Source organism: Misgurnus anguillicaudatus, chromosome 15, assembly GCF_027580225.2.
Source record: "Misgurnus anguillicaudatus chromosome 15, ASM2758022v2, whole genome shotgun sequence".
Classification (NCBI taxonomy): Eukaryota; Metazoa; Chordata; class Actinopteri; order Cypriniformes; family Cobitidae; genus Misgurnus; species Misgurnus anguillicaudatus.
In genome coordinates this window covers 33,406,119-33,420,702 of record NC_073351.2, presented here as the reverse complement: position 1 = coordinate 33,420,702, position 14,584 = coordinate 33,406,119, and the positions used below count along the sequence as shown (strand labels likewise).

General features: G+C 37.2%; 1 protein-coding gene across 5 annotated transcripts in view; it reads left to right on the top strand.

Annotated features, from left to right (window-relative positions):
• Window positions 1–14,136, top strand: part of pak1 (p21 protein (Cdc42/Rac)-activated kinase 1) — a 61,752-nt gene extending 47,616 nt beyond the window's left edge. For all 5 annotated transcript variants that reach the window (XM_073853839.1, XM_073853844.1, XM_073853840.1 and 2 more), the window contains exons 8-15: window positions 870–927; window positions 1,016–1,064; window positions 2,426–2,538; window positions 4,692–4,809; window positions 6,533–6,632; window positions 7,274–7,470; window positions 11,582–11,719; window positions 13,011–14,136. In XM_073853839.1, the coding sequence (XP_073709940.1) occupies window positions 870–927; window positions 1,016–1,064; window positions 2,426–2,538; window positions 4,692–4,809; window positions 6,533–6,632; window positions 7,274–7,470; window positions 11,582–11,719; window positions 13,011–13,097 (860 nt within the window). In that variant the 3' untranslated portion in view covers window positions 13,098–14,136. The remainder of the gene's footprint in view (window positions 1–869; window positions 928–1,015; window positions 1,065–2,425; window positions 2,539–4,691; window positions 4,810–6,532; window positions 6,633–7,273; window positions 7,471–11,581; window positions 11,720–13,010) is intronic.
• Window positions 14,137–14,584: the final 448 nt, after the last annotated feature.

Sequence of the window (14,584 nt, the reverse complement as noted above, 5' to 3'; positions counted from 1 at the left end):
ATACCTGAGAGGCTGAATAGGCTAAATTAACATGACAAGCCAAATCAAGTTCACCAAGCTCCTGAAGTCATTTCGCATCACTGAATTCATTGAATTACATAAATACAGGAGCAGCATAGAGAGGACTCTCGCGGTTGTAGACAGTAATGGTTTCTCTTGGTTCATATAAAATAATTTTTATGTATAACTCGCACCTGAACTTAAGTTGCAGGACCCGCCAAAATATGAAAAAAGTGCGACTTATAGTCCGGAGAATACGGTAATGTATTCTGTGTATTCTAATGGTGTAACTGTCGATGAGATGATCCCCAGTCTTTTTGTTTATGACCGGGCCCTAAATAAGCATAGCTTTCTTGTATCTTTATCATAAATCCCATGCTACAGATGTGCTAAGATCGCCCTCTACTGGTAAGACATCAGCCATCAGTGTGTCTTTCCTGATCCCCTCCTTCAATTCGGGTCCCCTCTTCAGGCCCAAAGATGTGTCATCCCTTACTCATCAATGGTTGCCATGGTTACCTCATCCAGCTACAGGCGTTTCTGTCTTTCCCTCACATGGGCTGAATTTAAGACTCGGAGATGTCGTAAATCTCTCATCAGCCCTCGCTCTTCTTTCTCGTTGTGTTTTCCAGCCTATTGTTACATTCTTGTTTACTGCCAGGTCTGAAAAGTCTTTTATTCCCTTCTGTTTTTTCCTCTTTTCTTGTTAGTCAACTTGACTTCACGGCATCGATTTGACTGATTGAAGCATTTGATGAATGACATACTATTATGTGATTACTTTTTCATTTAAATGATGCTGTTTCTTTCTCACCTGTGGACAAAGGAGTGTTTAATTGCTGACAGTATTGTGTGCTCTATAGGAAGTATAGTCAGTGTGGGTGACCCAAAGAAGAAATACACACGATTTGAGAAGATAGGGCAAGGGTAAGTTTCACTTGTTTAGTGTTATATAGTGTCTCAGAATCTTCAAACATTTTTCTAATGTCATATATATCGTTTTTTTTTTGTTCAGAGCATCTGGTACAGTATACACAGCCATAGACATCGCCACAGGACAGGAGGTGAGGTTTATCATAGCATGTCCGTTTGGGTGATTCTCACCAAAACTTGGTTTGAAAAATGTCAAGCATGAAAATGTAAAAATTGCTTAAATTTAGTTTTTTCCCCACTAGACATTAGAAACAAAGTCTAGAGTATATAGGAACATTAATTTAAAAACTTTTACTTATCATTTAACACTTTTTGTAACATAAGTCCTAAAAAATCTCATTACCGCAACGGTCTGAAAGCATCAACACTGTAGGAAAAGCTAATATATTTTCACATTTTTAAAATGGATTATTAATAGTCATGCACAGTAAATTAAAATTAAATTTTTTTATCTCATTACCGCAACACCTTCAACAATATACAACCATTTTTTTATATTTTCGATTAAACATGACATAACATTTGTTTTTTTTAAATAAGCATTTTTGTGTTCATTTGTTTAAATTACAACATAATAACGCATATTCAAACAAATCCGGATGCATTGCGGTAATGAGAATTTCAGCAGAAAATGCGATTAAATTAAAAATATATATTTTTATGTTGAAATCACACATTGTGCAAGGTAGAAAACAGTATTGTCTTTGTTCTGATGCTTTTTAATATTACTATATTATACATTTTATATTTAAAATCATTAGTGCCGTGGTGTTTTAATGGTTTCGTTAGAATCGCCCATGCATTTGAGACCCCAAACTAAGCAATATATGAAGAGCTTATATGCAAAACTCTTTATTTGCGTCTGACATGTTTTCCTGTAAATAAGCACTTTTTAATGGATTCTGCCAACAAAGCGGTATTTCTGAATGGCCTGGGGCCGCCGGGATTAAGCGGATTTGAAGCATATTTGATGAACAAATAATACGTGCCGAGAGCATTCGGTCAATATCATTATCTAATTTTTGATGGAGGTGGCGTTTAAGGCCTTTTGCATCAGAGCTCCTCATATAAAGACCAAAATATTTCAGAGACTGTGAGTGATCAGATCAAATGTCCTGGCAACCTGCGTCTGTATTCTGTATGTGAAGCAAGATCCTTCTTCATGGTTTCATGGGTTGAATATATTTTTGCACCCACATGCTCTTAGCGATCATTATTAACAAGACTGAGACGAAGTCTTTGGGATTCTTGCTGATCGATGACAGTGAATCGGGGGATGCTGGGGGGTTGGGACATTACATATTGATCTCGGTGTGATAACATTCCTCTGAGCTGAGGTTGCAATGTAATCTTACCTTCATGCACGGGCTGAGAACATCACAGACGGCTCATTTCCAAGTGAACAGATTAATGGAAAGATGAACTAATGCATCCAGAGCTACCCATTCATCTTCAGCAGTGTCTAAAAGCTGTTTTTGATGGTTTCTCTTAGGTGGCCATTAAACAGATGAATCTTCAGCAACAGCCTAAGAAAGAGCTGATCATCAATGAGATTCTGGTCATGAGGGAAAACAAAAACCCCAACATTGTGAATTACCTGGACAGGTGAGTTATCATAACATCACCAGGGTGCTCATATTCCTAAATTATTGTTTAGAAACAATGATGTAGAAATAAAAGATCTCAATGGCATTTTCCACTCTGTGCTTGAGCTCAGGATCAATGTGGTTCAATTTGCAGACCGACCATTTAACGTAATGTGTAAAAATCACAGCATTGTAGTCAGCATTAGTAAGGATTGATCAGCAGATAGTAATTAATGGATATAACAAGATTGGGCACTGCTATTACTATGAACAGGAGACAATGGATCTGGCTAGATGGGATACAGCTACTGCTGAATCTTGCAGGATGTTGGATGAAAACAGCACTCATCCGGCGAGATTTCACATGATTTTGGCCGTAGCTGTATCCCTTCTAGCCATAACCAGGAGACAATAGGCTTGTTTGAAATGCGACTCGTCTCACCTGAAATGTAGATGAGAGCGGGCAAGCGGTAAAGTCAGACACTTCACCAATCTCGCAGTCCAGTCCACCACAAACGTCAGCAATGTAAAGATCGTGTTCACATATTTTATCACGGATGAAATAGATGCAACTGAAATACCATTAAATGCATTCATATGAAAATTTTTATAAGGAGAATCAATGATGGGGAACTGTTACTGGAAAAGGCTAATAAGTATAGTGTCTAAGTTAGTGGTAATTTATACAACGCACTTTCTGTTTTGTGGAAAATACAAATAATTCAGCCCCAATACAAGTGTTTAAAAGAATTCATTTAGTATATATATATATGAGGTGGACCCCATAACTTTACTGTTTAGCAGCTGGAAGATATAAAGCATTTTATAAAATAACTGAAAATGATTTCGTCAGAAAAATTATGGACATATGCATCTCGGACGGCTTCGGGGTGAGTGATATCATTTTTGGCCGAACTATCCCTTTAACACCCTTTCTCTTCCTATTTCTGCCATGAGTCTGTCCCAAAATACGACTCCAGCACACCCTCGTGGACTTGCATCAAGGGTCCCTAAGGTCTGCACTACATGATGTCATCAAAGTGTGGACTCTGAAGAAGTCCACCAGTCCCGATTGTGCAATTTGGGACAGGGCCTGGCATCAGAAGTCCCGCCTTACAATTTAAAGTACCAATCAGCAACCAATAAAAATCATGATTTTCTGGAGGAGGAGCTTTGTACAAAGTCATGTGATGCACTTGCCAACCTTTGTGTATGCGCAGTAGCTGAAATGTGTTTGTAGGGAAATTTGAGCTTAAGAAACAACAGATATGGTATCACATAAGTCAGGTTCGAAATATGTTGCTTAATTTAGCAGCTGAATTTACAGATATGCTTTTTTTCCCATTTAACTCATTCACCGCCAGCCTTTTTAAGAAAAGTTGCCCACCTGCATTTTTGTGATTTTAACAAAATTTTCACAAAATTCCTTGCAGGAAAAATTATTTTCTATAAATATGTAAACATACAAATTATATCAAATTAAAGAACACAGCCTCTGCTTTCAAACAAACAATAAACAAACAAATAAACAAACAAAATGGGGAAAAAACGTTTAATTATATATTTACTTTTTCTGCTTAATTTAACTACTGAAATATGGATATTTCTCTTCAAAAATACAACATTTTGAGCAAAAAGCTTAAAAAATTGCGTTCTTGTAAAGGAATTTATGTTCGAGATCAGACTCAGAATGACTATCAAACATAAAGGCAGTTAAAATAAATCATTAAATCTTTTTAACTTCCGTTTTGATAAATTCGGCCATCTGGTGGATAAAAGCGGTATTACACTTTCACTTTGAAATTCGTCCAGAAAGGCATATTTATTAGTTAAATATGAACTCATAAATGACGAGATAACTCGTCAATGGCGTTGAATGAGTTAAGTAGATAAGACTTTAGTATTGCATGACTGAAATACTGTAATTGCCCTGAGGCATAGCAAACATGCCGCATACTGGCGCCACTTCCCTAAAGGGACTTTGATTAAGCTGCTGCCATCTTCATGGACTAATGCTGAGTCAAAGCTTTGAGTAATCTGTGTCCGTATCCATGGTAACTTGACGTATCTGTTTCCAGTAATAAAGCCAGTGTCGCCTCCCGTTGTCACGGCGATGCTGCTGCATCACTCTGCAATGCTGCATGTGCTGATGGTGTTTTCTGGTTTCTATAGTTACCTGGTAGGAGATGAGCTCTGGGTGGTGATGGAGTATCTGGCCGGAGGTTCCCTGACTGATGTGGTCACAGAAACGTGCATGGATGAAGCACAGATAGCGGCCGTCTGCCGGGAAGTAAGTGCAAAACACTACAGAAATGTTCGCTGTAGATATAAAACATGACTTGCATTGTTATCTAAGACTGTAATGAAACTTCATTAGTGACTGATTTCAAATGCTTGGCATAGATTAAAATACAAACAGCACTTGAGACTCGCAATCAATACCAATCGAGTTTTACATTAATTTACCAACACATTAACTGTGCAATGCTCTGTTAATACTAAAGTGATACATTTGTGAAATTGACAGATGCTTGTATCCAAAGCAACTTATGGTGCATTCAAAGTTTACTTTTTTATCAGCATGGGTGTTCCCTGGGAATCAAACCTATGACCTTTGTGCTGCTAATGCAGTGCTCAGCCAATTGAGTTACATGAACACAATAATGCACGCAAAACTTTAAACAGTCTACTTTTGTTTATTAAAAATTAAAATCTTCTATGTCATGGGTTTGCAATTGGGGTCGGGGGGGCCCTTGGTGGTATTAATGAGGTCCTCCAAATATTCTTTGAATGCTAAATATTTTTTACGGGAAGTATAACTTATGTGAATGTTGATTCATACCAAAATGCTTTTTTGCATAGTTGTGTTTGACACATAAAAATGTCTCGGGTTACGTTGTTGTTCCCTGAGAAGGGAACGAGACGCTGCGTCTTCCTTGCCATACTTTCTGCGTCTCTGTTTGCCGTCTTTGGCAATATTTCAGATAGCGATATACTTCCTGGCTCCCGCATCACCCTGTCTTTGTCGTTAAGCCTCACTATTGGTTGAATTTGATATACACATTCCCTTGGAGGCGTCCCCAAAGTGTCACCGCAGTGACGCAGCGCGAGTTCCCTCAAAAGGGAATTGTAACAATATGTCTTAAATATGCTTGATATGTGTCCCTACATTTAGTCCTTGAATTTGGAGGGGGATTTGCACCTGAAAAGTCCTTGAAAGGTCCTTGAATTTGAAGTAAACTAAGGTGTGGGAACCCTGATAAATTGAAAGCATAATGTTCCCACAATAAAATCTATTCAGTTAAATTAAAATGTTATATAGCATGCCAAAAATTATTATTTTAATATCTTTGTAATGTAACCATCATAACAAAGTATGTGTTATAAATAATAACAAATACAGTATTAAATTGAAACTATATTTTGGTACTGGGGGTCGTTGCTCCTCCTTTTTATCCATTAAAGGGACACTTCACTTTAAAAAAAAATGCTCATTTTCCAGCTCCCCTAGAGTTAAACATTAGATTTTTACCGTTTTGGAATCCATTCAGCTGATCTCCGGTCTGGCGGTACTTTTTTTAGCATAAATTAGCATAATCCATTGAATCTGATTAGACCATTAGCATCACGCTAAAAATAACCAAATAGTTTCGATATTTTTCCCATTTAAAACTTGACTTTTTTGTAGTTGCATCGTGTAAGACCGACGGAAAATTAAAAGTTGCGATTTTGTAGGCCGATATGGCTAGAAACTATACTTTCATTTTGGTGTAATAATCAAGGACTTTGCTGATGTAACATGGCTGCAGCAGGCGTAGTGATATCACTGCCCAAAAATAGTCCCCTTGGTTGGTTTCAATAGCAAGGGACTATTTTCAGGTGCTGCGTAATATCATTGTAGTGTCCCTTTAAGGGGTCCTTAGACAACATGTATTTTAAATGCTCTATCATTTGTAAGTCCCTTTGGGTAAAATTGTCTGCTAAATGAATAAATGTATTTGTCTTTTTCATAGTGTCTACAAGCCCTGGAGTTCCTGCACTCGAATCAGGTCATCCATAGAGACATCAAGAGTGACAATATTCTCTTGGGGATGGACGGCTCTGTCAAACTCAGTATGACGCATTCTCATATACATCATCATTTCATATACACATTACATAAGGGTTGTAAACTGTACTATCTAAACTCGAAGTAGGGTTTTTTCTGCATGCATGAATGCCTCTCTAAATGTTTATTTAAAATTGTCTGTGTAACATGCTGGCTTGCAATATTGGCAATTAAATGAGTTCATACAGATCATTATAAAATCATCTTTTCATGCTTGGGTTTGATCATATTTAATGAGAATCATGATGTTATAAGTAGGAAAGCAGTGAGATCTAACTCGTCATTGAACTTTTCCACCAGTAGATGGCGCAAAAGTCCAGCTTGTCAAATGTGTCTGTACTGTATGCAATGTTTTGATTACATTTAAGAGGTAGTTTTCCGGACAGGGTTTAGATTAAACCAGGACTAGGCCTAAGTTTTATTAAGGCATTTAAGTAGTTTTACAAACATACCTTACAAAAAACAATACTGGTGTGCATCTTGAGACAATGTTAAGAGATGTCAGTGCAAGGTATTTTTTTTAATGAAGGCAGCTCAAACATGCATTTTAGTCTGGGACTAAGATAAACCGACCCTTAATGAAACCGTATGTATTATAAAGTGAAGATTGAATCTGAACCTCTCATCGTCTGTCTTTTTCTCGCAGCTGATTTTGGCTTTTGCGCTCAAATCACTCCTGAGCAGAGCAAGAGAAGCACGATGGTCGGGACGCCATACTGGATGGCACCGGAGGTCGTGACCCGCAAGGCTTACGGCCCGAAAGTGGACATCTGGTCATTGGGTATCATGGCTATCGAAATGGTCGAGGGGGAACCGCCGTACCTCAACGAGAACCCACTGAGGGTGAGACATCTCAGCCGATTCAGCTACAACATGTGCAACAGAGTTCACACGACTCAGGACAAATAATAGATCAGCTGTAAACACACACTAAAAAATAAAAAAGTACTGTGGTACAATATTCAATGAAGGGATCAGATTATTATACTAAATAGGGATGCACTGATATAAAGTTTCTGTGCGGATATCGATATTCCATTACGTAGAATGACAACCACTGTACCAATAACAACAGATACCAATAGTTTTGATTTCTATTCCTTTTTTTTTAAGGCTGGATTTACACTATAAATCTTGATTACATTAATCACTTGGCAAAACAATTCAAGGTAGACATACTGACCTGGAACAGCTTGAACCACAGAGGAAGTAAAATGTTGTGATATGCAATGGATAGACAAAATGATTATACGAGATTTATTTCTGTAACAAGACATAAAACTTTAACATTACTCCACTAAGTGGAGCTGTCGTCCTCCATTGCGCTGCTAAGAAGAGTCATGTTACCCTCGGTGGTCTCCACCTGAGTTGATGTCATTTGCAGGCGTCACATTTTTTATGACACATAACCAGAGTTGTATAGTACTTAAGTATTTTTAATTTCTACATAAAAGTAAATTTTCAATTATTCGTATTTTATTGCTGTTTTTCTTTGGAAAACAAACATTCCAAAACATATTATCATAATTTTTACTCCACTACATTTCATAATTTCAAGTTTTTGGTTTATATTTAATATTTAAGTACATTAAACATCTAGTAATTTTTTGTACTTTTAGTTAAGTAAAATTTTTTTTCCGTACTTTTACTCAAGAAAGTAAAAGTACACAATTTTTATGTAATTAGGCATTAAATCAATTTTAATATGCAATATATAATGAATACACAGTATGATTCTATGCTTTAGAATGTAGTGAACATTTTTTAGTAAAGAAAAGTAAAATTTTTCCGAAGACAAACACTCTGATAAAGCACAGATGCTTGGAAAATGTAACTAAAATACTTAAGTACCGTATTATACACCTCTGCACATAACACATCTTCAGATGGGAATTTTCGATTTGTACGCTTGCATTGCGGACACGAATGCATGTATTCGATTCATATCCGATTTATTTCCACATCTGAATGAGGCCTGAAACCGATCTGAGAATATCAGAATCTATGCAGGGTTTTTTTCTGCTTATGCATTCATGGATCATATCCGATCTGTGCCACACAAGGGTAAAAAATCTGAATTGAGTCCCTTCAAACATGCAATGTAAATGCGGCCTATGTCGTGAAATACTGGAAATTCAGATCGTACAATTCTGTTATCATTGTGACCCAATTCAAAATAATCAGTTTTCTGATGACTTTTTTCCGCCCCTGCATTTTTGCATTTTTGATTCCCAGGATATAATCTGCCCTGATCATCCACTCATTTCAGTCGACCGATGTCCGATAGTGGGGGAAAATGCTTTTATCTGCCTATACCAATTGTATGTGTGCATCCTTATTAACGCTGCAAAATATGCCTTTCTTACTTAGAATTTTTGTCTTGTTTTCAGTAGAAATATCTAAAAATTCTTAAATCAAGAATGAGCAAAATTACCTAAGAAAATAAGTTTAGTGTTTAGACAAAAACTATACAATTTAAGTGAATTTGTGCTTAAAAACAAGCTTATCTGCCAATGGGGTGAACATTTTTTAGCTTGAATTAAAGGACAAGTTCGGTATTTTACACTTAAAGCCCTGTTTTCAGATTGTTTATGATGAAATAGAACAGTTTTGACTGAAATTTCGACATATGCGGCTGCCCCGAGAATTTTGGTGTGTTTCTTGTATCACCTCCCACCTCTATAATGGCTGTATAGGTGCACTGGAACAATCCTTCCTAAAATGCATTAAACTTTTGTTTACAAAGAAGTGAAACTCACCGAGTGGTCAGGGGTGTTCACTGATATGCTCACACAAAAATCGCTACAAAAGATGCTTTCCAACAGATGTTTTAGCATTCGTTGTAAACTTGTGGACCTATTTTTCCAAACGCCTCACACCCGTATATTCTTCCGCTGAGAGCTTGAATAATAGACACTCCAGCCCAGGTGGTGGCGCTAATCCGCCATTACTAATTGCAAGAATACAAACAACGTTCCCGGTGCGGAGTAATACCGTACTTCACAGCACATCTAATACAAGTCAATGGAGTTGGACAAAAACTACAATAGAACCTGTTGGAATGCGTATTTTGCAGTGATTTTTGTGTGGGCATGCCGGTGGGCACCCCTGACCACTCGGTGGGTTTCGCGTCTTTGTAAATGAATGTTTAATGCATTTTGGGAGGGATTGTTCCGGTGCACCTATAAACCCATTGTAAAGGTGGGAGGTGAGACAACAAACACCCGAAAATTCTCGGGGCAGCCACATATGTCGAAATTTCAGTCAAAACCGTTCTATTTCATCATAAACAATCTGAAAACAGGGCTTTAAGTGTAAAATACCCAACTTGTCCTTTAAGTGTTTAAAGGAATATTCAATTTTCTTAAAAGAAAAATCCAGATAATTTACTCACCACCATGTCATCCAAAATGTTGTATCTTTTTTTGTTCAGTCGAGAAGAAATTATGTTTTTTGAGGAAAACATTCCAGGATTTTTCTCATTTTAATGGACTTTAATAGAGGCCAACATTTAATACTTAATTCAACACTTAACAGTTTTTTTCAACGGAGTTTCAAAGGACTATAAACGATCCCAAACGAGGCATAAGGGTCTTATCTAGCAAAACGATTGTCATTTTTGACAAGAAAAATAAAAAATGTGCTCTTTTAAACCACAACTTTCCGTCTAGGTCCGGTCCAGCATGACCTAACGTAAATGTGTAGTGACGTAGGGAGGTCACGTGTTACATATATAAAACGCACATTTGCGTACCATTGTAAACAATAAACTGACACAAAGACATTAATTAGTATCAGTTGACATACAACAACGTAGGAACGGTCCTCTTTCAATGCACTTGTAAACACTGGGGCGGAGTTTCGCGTTCATCCTCTGTGACCTCTTGACGTCATGACGTATTGCGTGGGGTCACGCTGACACATCACGACCGGATCTAGATGAGAAGTTGTGGTTTAAAAGTGGATATTTTTTATTTTAAAAGATGACGGTCGTTTCGCTGGATGGGACCCTTGTGCCTCGTTTGGGATCGTTTATAGTCCTTTGAAACTCCGTTGAAGGAGGCTGTTGGGTGTTGAGTTGAGTATTGAATGTTGGGCTCTGTTAAAGTCCATTAAAATGAGAAAACTCCTGCAATGTTTTCCTCAAAAAGATAATTTCTTCTCGACTGAACAAAGAAAGACATCAACATTTTGAATGACATGGTGGTGAGTAAATTATCTGGATTTTTCTTTTAAGAAAATGTAATATTCCTTTAAGAAAAAAGACAACTTATTTAAAAAAAAAATTCTCACCCCATTGGCAAAAATATTTGCTTGTTTTAAGCACAAATTCACCTAAATTGTACATTTTTGTCTAAAAACTTAGGTCATTTTGCTCATCATGAAAAAGAATCTTAATTTAAGAATTTTTATATATTTCTACTGAAAACAAGACAAAAATACTAAGTAAGAAAGTCATTTTTGCAGTGATTATGGTAATTCAAAGTGCAAGGTAAAGCCACAGTACTTATTTAAAGGATCATTTGATTGATTTCTCTATAGTTTTTCCATGGCAGACTGACCACAGCATTAAAATTCACTTTGGAAATATCATTTATCATTAAAATTACATGCACTTCTTTAGCAGACAGTTTTATCACCTAAGGTTAGGAGCTTCACAAGCAATTTGCCATTTTACAATAATAATACAATTTGTCACGAACTTGCGGTTAATTTCTGGCATGTTTATGACACCTGAAACCATCTAATTGTTTGGTGGTGAATTTAAATTGAAACTTTACATAGTTTATTAACATGCTGATGTTTATGAAGCTTTTGCCACAACTGGGTCTGACATTCGCTGCACGCACATGGCAGAACATGCAAACTTGGTGTAATGTGTTTTAAATATATATATTTATTTGAATAAATAGATGCAGTGACCGAGATTAATGAATGTTTTGCTGTTGTCCAGGCTCTTTATCTCATTGCCACCAATGGAACCCCAGAGCTGCAAAACCCTGAGAAACTCTCATCTATATTCAGAGATTTCTTAAACCGCTGTCTGGAGATGGATGTGGAGAAGAGAGGTTCTGCTAAAGAGCTTTTACAGGTCTGTTTGTTTAGACGGGTTTACTGTTGAAGTTGGGTCAAGGTTGACCCTTGACCTGGATTGATATGGATAAGGGTGTATAGTTTGCATGCAGTGAATATGTATAGTCTCTCTCTCTCTCTCTCTCTCTCTCTCTCTCTCTCTCTCTCTCTCTCTCTACCCAAGATCCGATGCCGCTATTATTATACCCCACATATTATTATGTTCAAGCACTCATGATCAGTGTTGGGGGTAATGCATTACAAGTAACGTGCATTACGTAATAATATTACTTTTCTGAAGTAACGAGTAAAGTAGCGCATTACTTTTTAAATGTACACATTAATATTTTAGTTACTTTTTTATAAAAAGTAATGCAAGTTATTTTTTTAGTTTAATTAATTCGATTTAAAAAAATGATGTACTGAATTAAACTAAACGTAGTCACATTATGCACTCTATGCGTACACGCCTGTGTGGGAATAGTTTGAGTCAGAAACTGAGATTTCTGAATGCAGAACTTTTCAGTTATAAAAACACCTGCAAGGCCTGAAAGAGATCAAGCTTCAGCAAAGAAAAAGTAATGCAAAAGGGTCCTGGGTCGGACCTCTGGTTTTCGGATATAAGTGGACCCGTGAAAAACTTAACCTCCCACTTCAGTCTTTTGGTTATGACTGTGTTTCTAGAAAAGCTTTTAAAGTGTGTGAGCATCACAATTGATGTTGTGTAATACATTATATGACTCAAGTGTGAATTCAGACAGGATTAAAGAAAATAACTGCAGGAAATCAGTGAGAAGGAACAGAAAATAGATTTAAAGGCGGGGTACATGATTTTTGAAAAACACTTTGTAAAAGGGAGTGGGGCCGACTACCAAAACACACTTGTAGCCAATCAGCAGACATCGTCGCCTGGGTTGCCTGTGTGTGGGCAGGTCTATCCAAAGAAGGTCCAGATTCTATTGGGGTAGGGCCGTGTTTGTTTAGGTGATTTCAAATGTCAACATTGTCTTTCAGAGATCATGCACCCCGCCTTTAATACAGTAAGAACAACCTCTGTCTGCTTCTAAGCTTTCCCATAAAAACATATCCTGGAAATATTTTTTTAGAACGGGTTCGGACATGTCCTGTCCAAAATTATTCCCCAAATCCAGAGTGTGAAAAATGTAAAAACTTTCTAAGTCTCTGAAGCAACTTATTATTATTCATAGTTCTTTTTTTTATAATTTAAAAGTAGGTTATTATTTAACATCAGTAAATACATTTAGAAATTAAATGTAACAGCTTGTGACTCTTTGTTCTCGTCTCCGCAGCATCAGTTCCTGAAAATCGCAAAGCCTCTATCCAGTCTCACACCGTTGATCATTGCAGCTAAGGAGGCAGCCAAAAACAACCGCTAGTCCCCCAGGAGGCCCCCGGGCCCCACCTCACCTCGGGCCCGACCTCACCTCCACCCCGACCCCCAGAGCGCCCCATCATCCGTATCTCTCTCGGCCCGGTTACGGGCTCCTGTGGTGAGGTGTTACCCACCCCTCACCCTCTGGTTTTACTGTTAGGCTCAGAGGGCGTCTGAGGTCACCAAAAGGACCCAAATCACTGGATATTATGTACTAATGGCTCACAGTGCATCAGCCCAAGGGATTATGGGGGATTTTCCCCTTATATTTCACTGGATAGAGAGGAATGTCCCACAGTCCTTGACTTTCTCTGGACCTCGCTGTCTGTTTATTGTTTTTGGGTTTCTTTTGTGTTTATTGCCTGTCGGGTTATGAAAGCAAATCCGTTTTTGAAAGTGGACTTTGTGGGCCTTTTTTGTTAATTCTACAACTTTTTTAAAGATGTTTTGTGTGTGAGAGAAAGTGCGTGTATGTGTTTGTGTCGGGTTATAGATTAGCTGAGATTGCGTGATGAGTTTGTACTCCAATCTTATCAATTTAAAAAAGCCACAAACTGAAGAATAAATCTGGTACGGAGCCGTGCACATTATTGATATAATGATCTATAAAAGACTATCGATGATGAAGGTTTTATGAAGGATGCCTGTGCATGATGAAACATAAATCTGAGGTTTTTACTGTCCCATGACTCCCCACACCATAAAAAAGTAACAAAAAGCTTACTGCGTTCTTCGCATGAAGATATTTTGTATTGCCACAAACATTAACATCAAGGAAACTGGAAAATAAAGTTTTTTGAAGTTGCATTATTGTAACCTTTGGCCTTAAACTGTGACAAGGATACTACATTGATTTTAAAGAAGGCACAAGCGTCCATGATACAATCTGGTATTGTTTTGATTCTTTCAATGGACTAAAAGGGAAATATTTCCTGTAAGCAATCATAATCTATCTATGCGAGCCATAAACTGTTTATAAGGCTTTTTGATGATCAAAATTCATAATTGAAATGGGACAAATAAACTTCAGAATGAGTCAAAAAGTGGAATTGACTGTTTTGTGTACCGGTTTACATTGCTACTGTGAATGCCACAGTTTTAATGTGTTCGGGTGAAAACGGGGTCAAATAAGCTTTGATTTCAGTGGGCTACAGAATTAGATTTACAACACTAAGATAAAAATTACGGCACTGTTATAAAACACTCGCCTGTTATGTGAATGGGTTGCACAGAAATAATAATTTCTGTTATCATTTTCTCATGCCCTTTCAGACCCGCATTACTTTTATTCTTTCTTTCATGCATTTTTTCATTTTCTCAATTTTTCAAGTCATTTAAGTTTAGTAAAGCATTGGAGTGACAAAGTGATAACAGAATTTTCATTTTCGGTGAACAAAACAATAACACTAAAGTGCATTTTAATGCATTATCGTCTGAAAGGAGCTCTTTGCCATTTATGTAAGATTTTTTCTTTAATAGTAGGCAATTTAG